The sequence below is a fragment of the Pipistrellus kuhlii genome, unplaced genomic scaffold (genome assembly GCF_014108245.1).
Source record: "Pipistrellus kuhlii isolate mPipKuh1 unplaced genomic scaffold, mPipKuh1.p scaffold_m20_p_8, whole genome shotgun sequence".
NCBI lineage: Eukaryota > Metazoa > Chordata > Mammalia > Chiroptera > Vespertilionidae > Pipistrellus > Pipistrellus kuhlii.
The window spans coordinates 47,121,121-47,135,577 of record NW_023425584.1 but is presented as its reverse complement, the minus strand read 5'-3'; the positions used below and the strand labels follow the sequence as shown (position 1 = coordinate 47,135,577).

Sequence of the window (14,457 nt, the reverse complement as noted above, 5' to 3'; positions counted from 1 at the left end):
TCTTTTGGGAGATACAACACTTTTAAGCTTCTCTAATAAAAGTGTGCAATATAAAGCCTTGCTGTTATTTTTTGAAGGGGCACAATAGGGCTTTCACCCCCATGGCTGTCTTTAACACCATTTGAGTTGTGAGAATTAAGTCAGAACTTCAAAGAGACATTAGCTCTCCATGTAAGCATATGTGTCGTTTTAATGTTTTGTACATTCCCCGTACCTTCTTTGATAAAAAAAAAAGTCTATTTTAAAATTGGTAAAAAAATAATTAACATAATGAGATGATGAGTCAGAGTTTTAAAAAGCTAAAAAGGGAAGACGTACTTAAACAATGCACCTTTCTATTTTTTTGTAGCTACATCTGACTCATGACATATAATGTATTCTGCTTAAGTTCAAAGTTTCCTCTTACAAAGAGTTTTATGAAACAACTCTTCTTCAGACCATTTTTGCTTCAATTATAGTAGCAGGTTTTTGGAGTTTAAATAATTAACAACCTCTGAGTGAACTTTTATCCAAACGACTCCAAGTCACAAAGAGAACAGTCCTCTTTCACCAAGTGCCTTTTGTGCTAGAGTGAGACCCATCCTATTCTATTTTTCCCCTTCATGTCTCTCTTTGAAGGAAGATGTGTGATTTGTAAAGTAATGAAAATATGTATCAGTTAATGAAAACGGCTATGTGGGGCTCCTCATGCAAACTGGAATTGCTTCAGTGTAAGCTTCCTATACCTGGATTACAACAGGGAAAAAGGTAAACTTCAGAAGTCAAAATTGCTGTGTAGGAGTATCATGTGTAAGTTAAGCCAACCACCAGGGGTGACCTAATCTTAACCCCCCCTTCCCCCCAACCACCCTTTGTCAAGAAGCTGCAATTGTCATTTAGGCAGCATTTTTTTTTTTTTTTTTTTGTTTTAACTCCACTGGGCACTCCACAACGGGGCATTCATTCCATCAACCGACTTATTGATTTCACCATATGCTATCTTTTTTTAGTTTTTTTTAAAAAACATTATTTTTATTAGACTGTATTTGTTTTTGTTTTTTAAGAGTATATGGGAGACTGTCACCTCCAGATGTTTAAGGTGATGGGGCAAGAGACCCATTCTTTTTAAGGCACAACACCCTGATGCATTTTGTGCAGAAGAACGTGTAGTTTAATAAACAAAAGAAAGTTGAGAGGCACATCTATTTCCTTTAAAAAAAAAAATCAGTAAGGATAGTAATGCAGCAGCAATCATTTCAAGAGTGAGGGGAAAAAACTTTCCCCCCCACCCCCACCACCACCCCCCCTGGATCTGGCGGCTAGCGGGATACATTCGAAGAACTCCATCCCACCCCCACGCTCGCGTCCCCCCACGCTCTCCACGCACACAGAGCGGCGGCTGCAAATCCCGGGCTGAGTCCGCCCTGGGAGCCTTAGGGCACCTTCCTCTTTGCAGCGTGTGTGCGTGTGTGTGTGTGTGTGTGTGTGTGTGTGTGTCTAGCTCTCTCGCTCTTTCCCTCCGTCTGTGCCTCCGTGTGTGTGTGAGTGTGTGTGTGTGACAGAGAAAGAGAGAGAGAGCGCGCGCGAGAGGAGAGAGAGCGAGGGAGAGAGAGAGAGAGAGAGAGGAGAGCGAGCTGTGAGCTGTGCTGCCGCCGCTGCCCTTTGATCCCGACATTAGTGTTAGGGGCTCGGAGACACGGCGCGGCCATAGACACCGCCGCACCGGCGCTCGCCTATTCATCCCTCCCATCACACGCGCCGGCTCGGGACACACTCACACTCACACCTACCGGGTCCGTTTCCATTGAAGACTATTAACGCTCGGGGGACAAGCCAGGTGCACGGCCAAAAAAAAAAAAAATTAATTAATTAAAAAAAAAAGAAAGGAAAGGAAAAGGAAAGGAAAAAAAGAGAGAAGAAAACCCCTCTTCTGGCTCCAGGAAACAAGCTTCAACCCATTGTACACACCGGAGAGAAGGGGGTTCCCCCCTGGCCCGCCCGCCCGCCCGCGCCCCCCCAGCCACCTCCCCGCTCCTGCCAGTGTGTCTGCCTCTCGGCCCCCACGGGGGTTTCTGTGATCTCCCATTACCCGAGGAGGAGAATGTGAGAAAAGGGGGAAAATGCCCAGGAGGAAGCAGGAGCAGCCCAAGCGCCTTCCCTCACGTAAGTCATCCCTTCCCCGCCGCCTCCCGGGCCGTCCCCGGCCTCGCTCCCCTCGGCCTGCGCCGCGGCCCCCGGCCTTAGTTTAGGGTTACAGAGGTGAAGCCGACAAAGACACGGCCCGGGTGACTCCTCGCCGAGGTCTGTGCCGAGGCAGCCATGTTGGTGATGATCAGCCCCGTGCCCTTTCCATTCTCTCTCTCTCTCTCTCTCCTCTCTTTCTTTCTTTCTCTCGGCCCCCCTCTTTTTTTTTTTTTCCTTGCGATCGAGCGTTTCCCCCCTTCCCTCCCCCTCCCCACTCCGGGTTGCTGGGGGAGGGGGCCGGCGGCGGCGGCGGAGGAGGAGGGGGCAGTGTGGATGCCGGGTTTTGTGTGTGTGTTTTAATCAATCGGGGGGTGGAGGGGAGGTGGGAGAGGTTGGAATCTTAAAAAAAAAAAAAAAAAAAATCCCCGGTGGATCGCGGAGGGTGCGGGGTCGGGGTGCGCGGAGGGCCGTGACATGGCGTTTGGGGGTGGCCGGGGCGAGGGCGCGCGGCGGGTGCGGGATCCGGGGAGGGAGGTCCGGCTCCGGCTAAAGGTTGCGCCGGGCGGGTCGGCCCCGGAGCCGGCGGCGGCTGGGGCAGGAGCCGGAGGAGGCGGAGGTGGAGGCGGCGGCGGCGGAGGGGGGTCGGGGGCGGGCGAGGCGGGAGCGGCCGGGGAGGGAGTGGGGGCCCCCGCGTACACACACACACGGTCCACGCGCGTCGCGGGGCGGCCGGTCCCCACGGCGCCGGGGCGCGGGGCGGGGGTCCGGGCGCGGGGCGGGGGGCGAGGCCGGGCCGCGGCGGGCGGATGTGGGGTGCGGGAGCCGCGCCGAGGCGGAGGCAGGAGGCAGGGCGGCTCGCGGCGCGCGAGGTCCCTGCAGAGCAGAGCGGCGGGGAGGGGAGGGAGGAGCAGGGCTCCTGGCCGCAATAAAATGCGGGGTCAGTCGGAGCAGACGGAGCCGGGCGCTCGGAGCCCCCCCTCCCTTTCCCCGCGAGCTGTGCAGAGTCCAGGACTAAAGTGCATCGCAGCCCTCCCTCCTCGGCTGCAGCCACACACACGGCAACCGGAGCCTCGCGCCCGCCCGCCGGCGCGCCCGGGCCCCTTCCCCTCCTCCACCCGCGCCCCGGCCCCTCTCCGCCCTTTCTTTGCGAGACTCCTCTAACTTTTCCCCCACTCCCTCCTCTCCAGCCCCCACCCCACCCCCGGCCTCTCTCTCTCCTCTCCCCGCTCCGAGTGTGCGGAGATGCTGCTAAAGCTAAAAGTGAAGGAGAAAGAAGCGACTAAAAATATCCCCCGGGGCCGCCCGGCTCCTTGAATGCAGGGGGGCGGGGGGCCGGGCGCAGCGCGGGGCGGGGTGACGGGGAGGAGGGGACGCCGGAGGCGCCGGAGGGAGGGGTCGGGGAGACGCAGGGTCAATTTCTCTTCTCTCTCCCCCCACCCTGCTCCCCTCTGCCGGCGGTTTGGCGCTGCCCGGAGCCCGAGCCTGCAAAACCCGGGCCGGGGGCGGGAGCGGAGCCGGAGCGCCCGCCCGGGTGTCAGGCCGACGTGGTCGGTCACCTGAAGTTCACGGCGGGTGGGGGAAGGGTTAAGGTTATGGTGTCTCTGGCTCGGGTGGTGTGTGTGTGTGTGTGTGTGTGTGTGTGTGTGTGTGTGTGAGTGTGAGCGTTTCCGCTGCAGACAGGCAGCGCGATCGATCTCCCCCTCGAGAAACAGCCGCGGCGGTGCTGGCCCGGGGGGAGCGGGGGGGGGCGTGTGGCTCGGCCCCGGGTCACCGGGGGCCGCGGCCCAAGTGGCGCGCAAGGGCACTCGCGGGCAGCCCTCTCCGCAAACATTCCTCTTTTCTTTCCCCTTCCCGGTACGCTGGCGGCGGCGCCCAGAGCCTGGGTTGTGCTTTTTTCCAACCCCCCATTCCTTAAAAAAAAAAAAAAATGCCCCTGTGCAAGCCCTTCCTTCGCCTGCCCGCTAGAGGTTCCGAGGATACGATCACATATGTAATATAGATGCACATAAAGCCGCTCGCCGTGTGTAGGGGAATTCTGAGCGAGGCAGAGGGAAGGCAGGCGGTGCGGCCGGGGAGGGCGAACCGGGAGGCTCCGCGCTGCGATTCACAGAAAAGTCGCAGCAGTTGGCGGCGGAGTGTGTGCGCGCACATGGCCGGCCGGCCCGGGTCCTAGCGCTTTTTTTGGGGAGGGGGGGGGGCAAGTGGGGGAAGAGGAGGGGTGCGGAGGGAAGGAGAGGAGGCAGGACTCCCCGCAGGGTCGGGAGGGGGATTCAGAGGGTGGGGGGAGGCTTGCTCTGCTCGGACAAAATGGGCTTCAGTGCTCTCTGCGAACTTGCCCTTAGATGGCAACTTTGGGAGCCGATGAGTTTGTGTGCGGAAGGCCAGGGCGGTGAGGTTATTTGGTCATTTTCCCTTTCTTCTCTGTCTCCTCCTGCTTAAGAAGAAGAAAAAAAAAATGTTGGCGCGGTTAGAGGCAGGGTAGGCGAGGAGAAGGGATTTATCTGTTCAGGCGGTGACGGAGGAGATGGACCGCCTCCTCTCTGTGGTGTGCGCGGCGCGGTCGGGCAGCTGCAGCCTGCCCTGCTGGTGACCTTGACCCTGACCTCCTGCAACTACCCTTTCAGTCTGAGAGGAAATCCAGGCTCCATTTTAGCTCGTGTGCTTGGACCTCGTCTGCAGCGCTGGTGCCTGGTGATTAAGTTATATTTTAAGAGTGGGCTCTCCCACCCTGTTCTCTAATTGAATACTGTTATGCACGAAAAACAATAAAATAAAAGAATAAAAATTAGCTTCCCTCTTCTAGTCACATAAAGCCACTTTTACTGAAGTAAGAAGCAATTAGCCTCGGAGATACTGTAAATGTCCCTCCCGTTTGTAAAGGGAAGCCTGATTTGAGAAGCTTTTTTTCACTTACCTTTGCATTGAATGGATTTTTGTGGGTGTGTGCTGCTTGTTTAAAGCATGCTTTTACACATGCTTTATAAGCAATTTGCATTGGGGCTAAGACACGTTTCTGGGCAAATGGTGTATTTTGCAATTCAGTAACTGAAGGCTTGCTAAGTGCCCATGACTCTTTGAAGAAACTTGCAGTTTGTGGAGAGGTAACAAATACTGACTTTGGTAAATAGCGTTCATTGTTATTTAATGTAGAAAATAATTGTAGTCTGGTTCTAAGTCTAAATTCTTTACTGTTTGCTTATGTGTTGTGGAAGAAGGATTTTTCTTACCCCAGAGAACTGTTTTGTTTCAAAGTTAGAAATTAGTTAGTCTGGGGATCAAAGATGTCATCCCAAGGTTTTAAGGAGTTTTCTAAGGGCAGATTTAAAATTTGACCGTAGAAGGACTGATGTGTGTGTCATTTGGAGGGTGGGGGAGGGTTGGAGGGGGAATTAGGCAGGGAAAATTGCTTTTGAAACCCAAGAGCCTTTCTGAGGTAATACAAAAGTGGTGAACAGCCACTGTTGATATAAGGTTTTAAGAGTCTAGAGAACCTATAAACACACATTTAAGAAGTTAGAATACAAAAAAAAAGAAAAAGAAAAGAAAGAAAGAAACAAAGTTGTGAAATCGAAATCTCTAGAAAATTTGGAATACTTTCCACTTTATCCCAGGACCCCTGCCTTGTCTCTGCACCTTCCATACGTAATTGTTGCCAATAGACTCTTTCTCCGTGTTGAATCTATTTTCCTGTTACTAAATCTACGCCAGCCAGGTGCAGTGTGGCTGTGCAAAAGCCACTGTCCTACTCCACAGCACAGACACCAGGGATCCTGGAAGTTCCACCCTCCAGTAGATTAGTCCTGGAAGTCCAGACTAGCACTTGGTATTATCTGATACCAAGTCTGGGGTGAGCCTCAGCCCCTGGCACCGAGTCCCAGCAATTCCCCAGGCTGGGCTTCGGCCTGCTAAGGTTTCCTAGCTCCTTCTGTTCCACTGAACACCCAGGGGACTGTTCAGAACTGAATTAGCTTTGGGGATGGGCGAGCCTTTAACCTGACACTACTAACCTAAGCGTTAGGTTTCTGATTTAAAATTCTACACAGTCATTTCCTCCTGGGCCTCAGAGAGAGAGAGAAAGAGAGAGAGAGAAAGAGAGAGAGAGAGAGAGAGAGAGAGAGAGAGAGAGAGAGAGAGGGAGAGAGAGAGAGAGAGAGAGAGAGAAAAGTTATATGAGCCTCTTACGTATGCAGAAAAACAAAAAGTCCTGTCCTATAGAGTTGAATGGTGATCCTACTGGCTACAAATAAAAAAGAAGCTTTTGGAGGTGAACCCCAACAAAGGTTGTTAAACCTAAATTATTTTGGAGAAGTGGCTTTAAAAAGCCTTTATTTCTTGGCCTAGAGTGGTCATTATCATTTTGGAATTTAACTGTGACTCTGCTGCTGCTGTTGATGGCTCTTTTATAAAAGTCCTTTCCATTCACAGGGCCCAATGCTATGTCCAAAAACTATCCTACAGGTCCTTGGAGCTATACCATGTGCTTATCTTTCGCAGAATCCCGAACTGCATAGCTTGAACATGTCAGCCTAAGAAAGAGGACCAGAGAGAAGCTGATACTGTCTGTGACTTTTGGCCGGGCGGGGGCTCAGTGCATTAATTACATGGGGGATCACAAACTGAGGGAAAGGGTAAGGAAGGGCTTTCTCCTGTGTGGGTTGCATCTGTAAACCCTTTTTCCGTTGATGCCATCTGCCCTTTCAAGTTTTCCTCATTGGCTTCAACTTACCCGAAATGTGTATGAGTTCACATCCCACTCTGTTTACCAGAGGAAATCAGCCTGATGCCGTGCTCAAGGGGACACACAAGGAAAAGTTAATAACACGGTTGTTTTGTTAATTTAGTATTTTCATTGTTTACTCTGTTGTGGGTCAAGACCAGAACAGGTTATTGTGCTCTTCTTTAACAAAACTTTTAAAATTCTCCATTGCTTTCTAGTAAAATTGGGAAGCAAAATGACAGGTGAGCAACCGGATCCCTTGTTTTTTATAGTTTTAGGAGTCTTTATATGTCTGATGGAAGAGAAAGGTAGAAAACCTAACTCTTTTTTCTACTTGTATTAATTTTTTTCAGTGTTGAGGCCATACCTTATAACTATGACAAGAACTACAGGAAAATTGTCAAATCTGAAGCAGTAAAGTATTTCACTGCCCCTGCCAGCCAGAGCTAATGATTCTGAGGTGCCTCGTAGCAGGCCGAGTTGATACTGGGCAATAATGGCTATTTGTTCTCCTAAAAAGAAATCCATATATTCCTAATACAGTAAGTAGGGTCCACTGAGCTTTCCTGTTAAAATAAGAAAGATAGCTCAAAATCACATTCCTTCTAATGCTTCAAAATAGTTTCTAATAAAAAAAAATTGATTTTTAATTTATCTACGTGCTGCCATCTCGCCCTGGGGATGACACGGCTGCTGTGCGTTGACAAGCCTCCCGCACAAAGTGTTAATAAATCATGCTGGCGAAATAGGAACCGGACAGCTTTCGGCCAGGGTTAGAGCTCGCTGTGCATTTGGAGTTTTAGAGCCTTTGAATGGCCTCTATTAGGAGAGTTCCAAGAGAGGTGTGGAAAATCGCTGTCTTTCGAGGCTTATAAAACTAGATGGACAAAGGCCGCGGAAATACCCAAGGGATGGTGTTGTGTTGGAGTAACCAGGCAGGCTTCTCCTGAGATCAAAAGTTGGTTTAAAATACAAGGAGCCCTATTAATGTCAAAAGGTTCTCGTAGGAAAGATTGGATTCGAAATGTATGGTGCCCGGCTGGGTTGCTAAACTAGCTTATTTGCTAATCCCTGTAGTTTGGGTTCAGATCCTGCCCCAATGAATTTAGTTTCACCAGAGAGAAAAAAAAGAACACGCATCTGGTATCTCTGACTCTGGTCATTTATATGCAAAGTGGTGTCTTTGGACTCAAAAGACGCCCAGGTGTGAAGGCGATGGAGCCCACATGGCCACCTGGTACAAAGCTCCCTTGGTTTCCGTGCCTGGTCCGTAATGCATCCGTGAAAGCTAGAGAAAGGGCAGCATCTTCCTGAGGGTAAGTTAGTTCAGCGCATCACAGCTTTTCTTGCTGGAGTTGCCTCATCCTGCCTCTGTGTCCTTTTTAAAAATCACTGCTGGTGCATTAGGAGAGGAGGACAGAAACACAGACACCAAGCTGGAGCTGATCTCTCCATTCTGAGCGATGCATTAGTCATTCTCTATAATTTCATCAGACCGATCCCAGAACAAGATAATGAGAGTGTGACCTACAAAATAGGACTTGTGGGGGGGGGGGGTGTTAGAGGCTTTCTAGCGTGTAAGGTTTTACAAGACCGTGGGCTTTGTGGTGAAAGTTTTCTCTTATCAGAAATAAATCCAGATCAGGCCTAGTTATGGTAAGGACATGTGGCTGGTCCTCCCTCCCCCCTGCCCTCATCAGATTTCATTACTATTCCGGCTTAATTAAGGTGCTCTAGAGTCACATTTTAGAGATATAGATGTAAATGAAGGTACTGGGTCCTGTTTTGATGCATTCTTTTCTGTTTCTTCCTTTGCTAGGTGTAACTCAGTAACTCAAAGAACCAAGTGTACAAATACTTTATGGTCCGTCATAGCTGAAATTTCTTTTGTCATATTTCATAAGAAACTAATGTACAAAGCACAGACTTTAGAAATTGCTAAGAAGATTTGGTGGGCTGAAGTTTCTAGCTGCCTTCTCCCCTCTGATTAGGAGCAAGTTTTGCATTTCTATCCTCTGTCTGTAAGTGACATTTTTATGACATGCGAGAATAGTGCATGACTAGGTGCCGAAGCAAGGGCCTCTCAGATGACTCTTCTCATTCCCCAGGGACCTACCTTGGGACAGAATTGCTGTAGCTGCAAGGTGGTTTCATGAATTGAAATCGGACTTTAGCTGCATGGGTGCAGACTGCTGTTTATTTGCTCCAAGTCAGCTTCACTGCGCACACACACAGACACACACAGAGGCTGCACTGTAGCTAATTTTATAAAGTGTGCAGTGATACACGCCCACGGCGTGAGATCAGCATGTGGCCTGCAGCAGCTCTGCTTTTCACAGGCTGACCCAGGGTTCTGTCAAATGCAGCAGATTCTGTGTGCCTAAAAAGGATATTGTTTCCAGCCGGCCATTCCCTTCTTGTGAAAAAACACCCTCCACCACTCAAGTTCTGTTTCTAGAGTTCTGAAATGACTAAGGCATAGGTACTCTTGGCTTCTGTGTCTTAAGAAAGTCCCCATTCAGCCCAGTGCTCTGTACCAGCAAGGGAGAAATGCATGGGCTTTCTCCAAGGCTTGGACCTGAAAAAGCTGACCCTAAAATGCTACCCATCTCTCTTTCCGGCAATTCCTACAGGGTTCAGAAAGAGTGGTTAGAACCCCTTAGAAGTGTGCGGTGAAGGAAAAAAGGCAAGGAGTGAGAGAGAGATGGGGTCTCAGGGTGAACTGTTTTGCGTGCTCTGGAGAAGCTGGCCTTCTGGAGGGACCAGTGAGGGCCGGGGGAATGACTGTAACATGATCAGCTGCACTGTGCTTCCCTGGGCTTTCAAAACAAGCCTCTGTACTTGTGTAGGGGATAGATTTTTCTAACATTATAGAGTGCTAGGGTCGTCGGTGGTCTGGTGGTGGATTTTAGAAAGCTTTTGTTTTGGAGTGGGAGAGGGAAAGTATAGTGTGACTTCACCCTCTTTTCACTGTGCCTACTGTATATGGTCCCACTTAGGAAAACCAGAGACTCACATGCTTTTTAAATGCATGGTGTGGTGGCCCAGTGGACAGACTCTGGAGCTGGGCTGCTCAGATCCCAGCTCTGCCACTAACTAACGGTGTGACTTTGGGCAAATTGCTTAGCTCCCCTGTCCTCTGTTTTCCCCATCTTTCAATAGTGGCAATAGTTTCCATATCATGGGGTTATTGCAAGGATTGATCGAACACTTATATAAATATCAATATTATGTACACATACAAACCATGCCTAATTGGTGCCTGCTGCACTGCAGGAGCTCAGGAAGAAGGAGCACTTATTAAGTATATGAAATAGGTTTCCATTGGCTTAGATTGTGGGTAAACTACAGTCATTTCTGACCCAGACCTTTTCGGTGACTTCTGGGTTTTTTATTTATTTTTTTCATTTTTCATATATCTAATTGGGGTGATGAGGAATAATATGGTGTGGTACACTTCTTTTATAAGGCTGTTATAATAGGGCTTGACTAATACTTGTTTCACAGGCCGGCAGTGTTACATGAGACTTTTACTATCAGAACGTGTTCCTGTGTGTATGATTTGACCTGAATTGCACCTAAATTGTATAGTAATCATGCGAATTATGACTGAGTTGTCTTATAAAGTGAGGGTAGTAAATCCATGTTCACAGTCGTACGGTGAGCTTCAAATGAGAGACTAGGTGTTTAATAAATGTTTATTTAGTTATTTATTCAACAGTCAGCCCACGATTAAAATTACCGGAAGTGGGGAGTTGGGTACGGAGGGGATTTATATTGGTTTTTCCATGCATTGTATAGATAGCAATTGAAATTTTGCATGAAGGAAAAAAGGCATGGTGTATTGTTTCTAACTGTCAAAAACCAACCCAAGAGAACACATTAAATGAAGGATTGAGATGTTTGTGTTTGTGTGTGTGTGTGTGTGTTGTATGTGTGAGATAGATCATATCAGCGGTCACTAGCTAGTGGCCTGTGGATGTATGTTGAAAGCATTTGGAAATGGGCAGTTTCGCATAAAAATAGAAATTTTAGCTTCTTCTGAAAACTTGGAAGAGCCAGCAGCAGCGGGCCCACCTCCCCACATGGCAGCAATCTGCTGTAGTCCGTGGCGGCTGTCTCCCTTCCCCGGGCATGTGTTCGTCAGTCTGCCACAGTTCCTACCCCTCTGCCGCCTGTCCCATCTGCACGTACACCTGCCCGTCTCCCTTGTGTATCTTACCTTCTGGCCTCTGCAGGCACTTGGATTAGAAACTGTCTTACATTCCCCAATATTCTGTATTTTAATTCATCACCAAGGCTAAGGCATTGTAAACCACATTCTGTGGCTCTACCAAGAAGCAGTGAGGATATGGGATTAAGATCCTGGTACCAGATGCATGAGTTACATCCTGGCTGCACCACCTTTTAGCCGTGACCTTGGCAAGCTACTGCAATTCGCTGCCTGTTTCTCACCTGTAAAATGGGGGAGCATTGTAGGTTGTATCGCTAAGTGAGTTCATACATATAGATATATATATTATACTCGTGCCTGGCACAAAATGTGTGTGCAATAAATGCCGGCCACATGGATACACACAAGGTGTGAATTCATTTCAACTAAGGCTCTCACTAGGATTGCTTTAATGGCACTGTGTGATTAATCACAGACCATTGTTGCTTCCTATCAGTTTCTGATCATATCAGCCAAACCTAGTGGTTCCCAATGCTGACTGCACATTAGAATCAACTGGGAGATTAAAAAAAAAAAAAATGCAAACACCCCCAAAGATTTAAATTTAAGTAGCCCAAAGTGGAGCCTGGGTACGGGCATTCTTTTAAAGCTCCCCGGGTGATCCTAATGGATACTCAGGGTCGAGGACTCCTGAACACATGTCTGAGGACTCCCAGATTACCCACACTGGGCTAATGCCATTTCAGCCAAAAATAAAGATGTAAGGTTGAGCCTGGGCCGCTTATTAACCTAAAAATTGCCCATGGACCTGAATAATTGACTCCTGATTGGAAACCAGAGCCTTAGGGAAGGCCTAGCACTAGTCATGAGACACAGCTTCCAGTCTGGTCTGTCCCCCTCTCCCACCACAAACATTAGAGTTTCTCACTAGCTTTGTGACCTTGGGCAAGTCACTTCCCCTCTCTGTGCTGATGTAGGGCCATGTTGTAACATGGATAATAGTACATTAACCACATTCTGTATTTACATTGTGCTTTGTTGTTCACAAAGCATTTTCACTAATATTATTTGTCTACAAGGCAGACAGGGAAGGGCCGCTCTAACCAATTGGACAGAAGTAAAAAATTAAGCCTATGGCACCAGGGTCAGTGCTGTCAAGGACTGGAGGGACCAGCTTTTGAGGCCCATTGCATCTCTGAGGTCTGTGAAATCTTCATGGGGCCTCACAAGCTGAGGGACAGGCCTTCCCCAGCTGCACCTTCCCTTGGAGACCCTCCACTGTCCAGGAGGAACCTTGGGTGCTGATGGAACACACTGCTCTGATTCGGGGAAACTTGTGACAGCAATGGCATTTCTTCCTCAGCAGCTGATTTTGACTTCAGACTAAGCAGAGGGCGATAGGATAGAGTCACATGCAATGGCACTGTCTGGGGTCTGAATCATGGAGACTACTGCCTTGTGTAATGGCCTAGAATTATGAGTTGCTTTTTGATCTGTGCTTGTTTGGCCCTATTTGTTAATTAACCCAACAGCCCTCCAGACTGTGAAACACAGCTGCATTTGGGAGGAGTGAAGTGTGAGACACCTTCTGATTTAGGAGATATTCCTGAACCGTGCATTCTGATTTCTCCCTTCGAGGGGAAAGAAGATCTCAAATAATAACTGACTGGGTTTTAATCTGACCTTAAGAAAGAGGGAAATCAAATTATAGTGAGCTTCTTTCTGACATTTATAGGAAGGAAGAAATTTCATAATCTAGATAGTTACAAGTGCTGTATACCAGTGTCTACTTGAATACTTGTTGATAGGTGGGGAAATATATACAAATGAAAATAAATAAGTACAAGTATTTAAAATACGAGATAGTGTACTCCGTAAGGCTGAAACCATACAAATCACAGGTAATAATTTGGTTTACTAGTTTATTTTAAAAATCTATGCTGGCTTTTTAATGGAAAAAAAAAAAAGCAGTACCTGCTTGTATAAATAATGAAGGCTATGTAGGAATGTTTAAAGTAAAATGGGAAATATCCCAGAGATAACCACTATGCATCATTAAGCAACATTTAAAATTCATCTTTTATTTGAACAATGCATGTATTTTAGCAGAGTTGGGTGAGTTAAGTACTAAATTCAAAACAAAAGTCTTGTAAACTGATTAGATCACATGTGTAATATTGAGTCCCAGATTGGTGTCCTGATTTAAAGGGGGAAATTGATGAAGTACTCATCAGAAGGGAGGCAACTAGAATGTGTGAGCTCTTGAAATCATCATCTGAGGAATCAATTATTGAGGCAATTGGGAGTGTTAAATTTGAAGATAAGCATTAGAGTGGAGAAAAACCATGCATAGCAACTACACTTTAATATATGAAGTTCTACCAAGTGTAGAAGGGGAGAAACTTACTCTGAATTGTTCATTTTAAATCCTCAGCTTGTATCCAATAACTGATACTTGGCTGATTCATTGATTCGCTCATTGATTCTTTCATGCAGCAGTAACTGAGTGCTTCTGTGCCAGGGCCTAGGGGTCTGTAGAGCTGAAGTGAGCATACGAGTCCTTGCTCTCAAGGAGCTCAGAGACAAGTGGGTGGAAAAAGAGATGGAAACAAACAAAATTCAGTTTCAAAAGCATCTTCATAGATTTATAAATGCTGAACAGAAAACAGAGATTAGGACCAGTACAGTAGACATTATAGAGAAGATAACTTTGATTTCATAAGTCAAGGCTTGTCTAATAAGTGAAACTGGTCCCAAATGAAACAGAAGATCTTGTGTTCACTAAGAAGCTGGCTCAACCACCTGCCAAGGGTGATTTTCTAAGGACTTCTAAGGAGTAATGATTGGTGGGCTGGGGAGGAGAAATGTTGAATTCTAAAGTTGTTTAATATTATGAAACAGAATTCAATAAAGCAAATGTTGCTTTTCTTGGGTTTTAGTATAAAATGGGAAATCTTTTCCTACAGCAGAAGAAAACTTACCTCAATAAAATGAATTGAAAGCCTTTTGAGAATAAGGGTGTATGTCAGTCTTCATGGTGTCATCATTAGAGCATTGAGGATTTGATTGGCTGAGCGTTGTAGCTTTACTTGATGCTCATTCATTACGAAAAAGTTTTGAGGGCACAATCTCTGCTGACTGTTCTTTCAAATGTTGACACAAAACAATCACAGAGGATAAGTACAAATCAATATGCCAACAAGTATGAAACAATTAATAGGAATCAGCTGTGTAAATACTCGAGGCAACTCGAATTAACAGTGATGGGTAATAAGGTTCTTGGAGAGGAGTGATACTTAAAGCACCTGAGAGGAAATTATGGATTTAGATCCTGAGAAGAGAGGGAGAAGATTCCAAACAGAAGAAATGGCTTTAGCCAGAAGAGGTTGAAATAGGTCAAAAG

The 14,457-nt window shown here is 47.3% G+C and overlaps 1 protein-coding gene across 5 annotated transcripts in view; it reads left to right on the top strand.

Moving 5' to 3' along the window:
* Window positions 1-1,408: 1,408 nt before the first annotated feature.
* ZNF827 (zinc finger protein 827) overlaps window positions 1,409-14,457 on the top strand; it is a 163,417-nt gene continuing 150,368 nt past the window's right edge. For 3 of the 5 annotated variants that reach the window (XM_036423646.2, XM_036423644.2, XM_036423650.2), the window contains exon 1: window positions 1,409-2,142. In XM_036423646.2, the coding sequence (XP_036279539.1) occupies window positions 2,100-2,142 (43 nt within the window). In that variant the 5' untranslated portion in view covers window positions 1,409-2,099. The remainder of the gene's footprint in view (window positions 2,143-14,457) is intronic. The other 2 variants (XM_036423643.2, XM_036423649.2) reach the window with 1 other exon arrangement.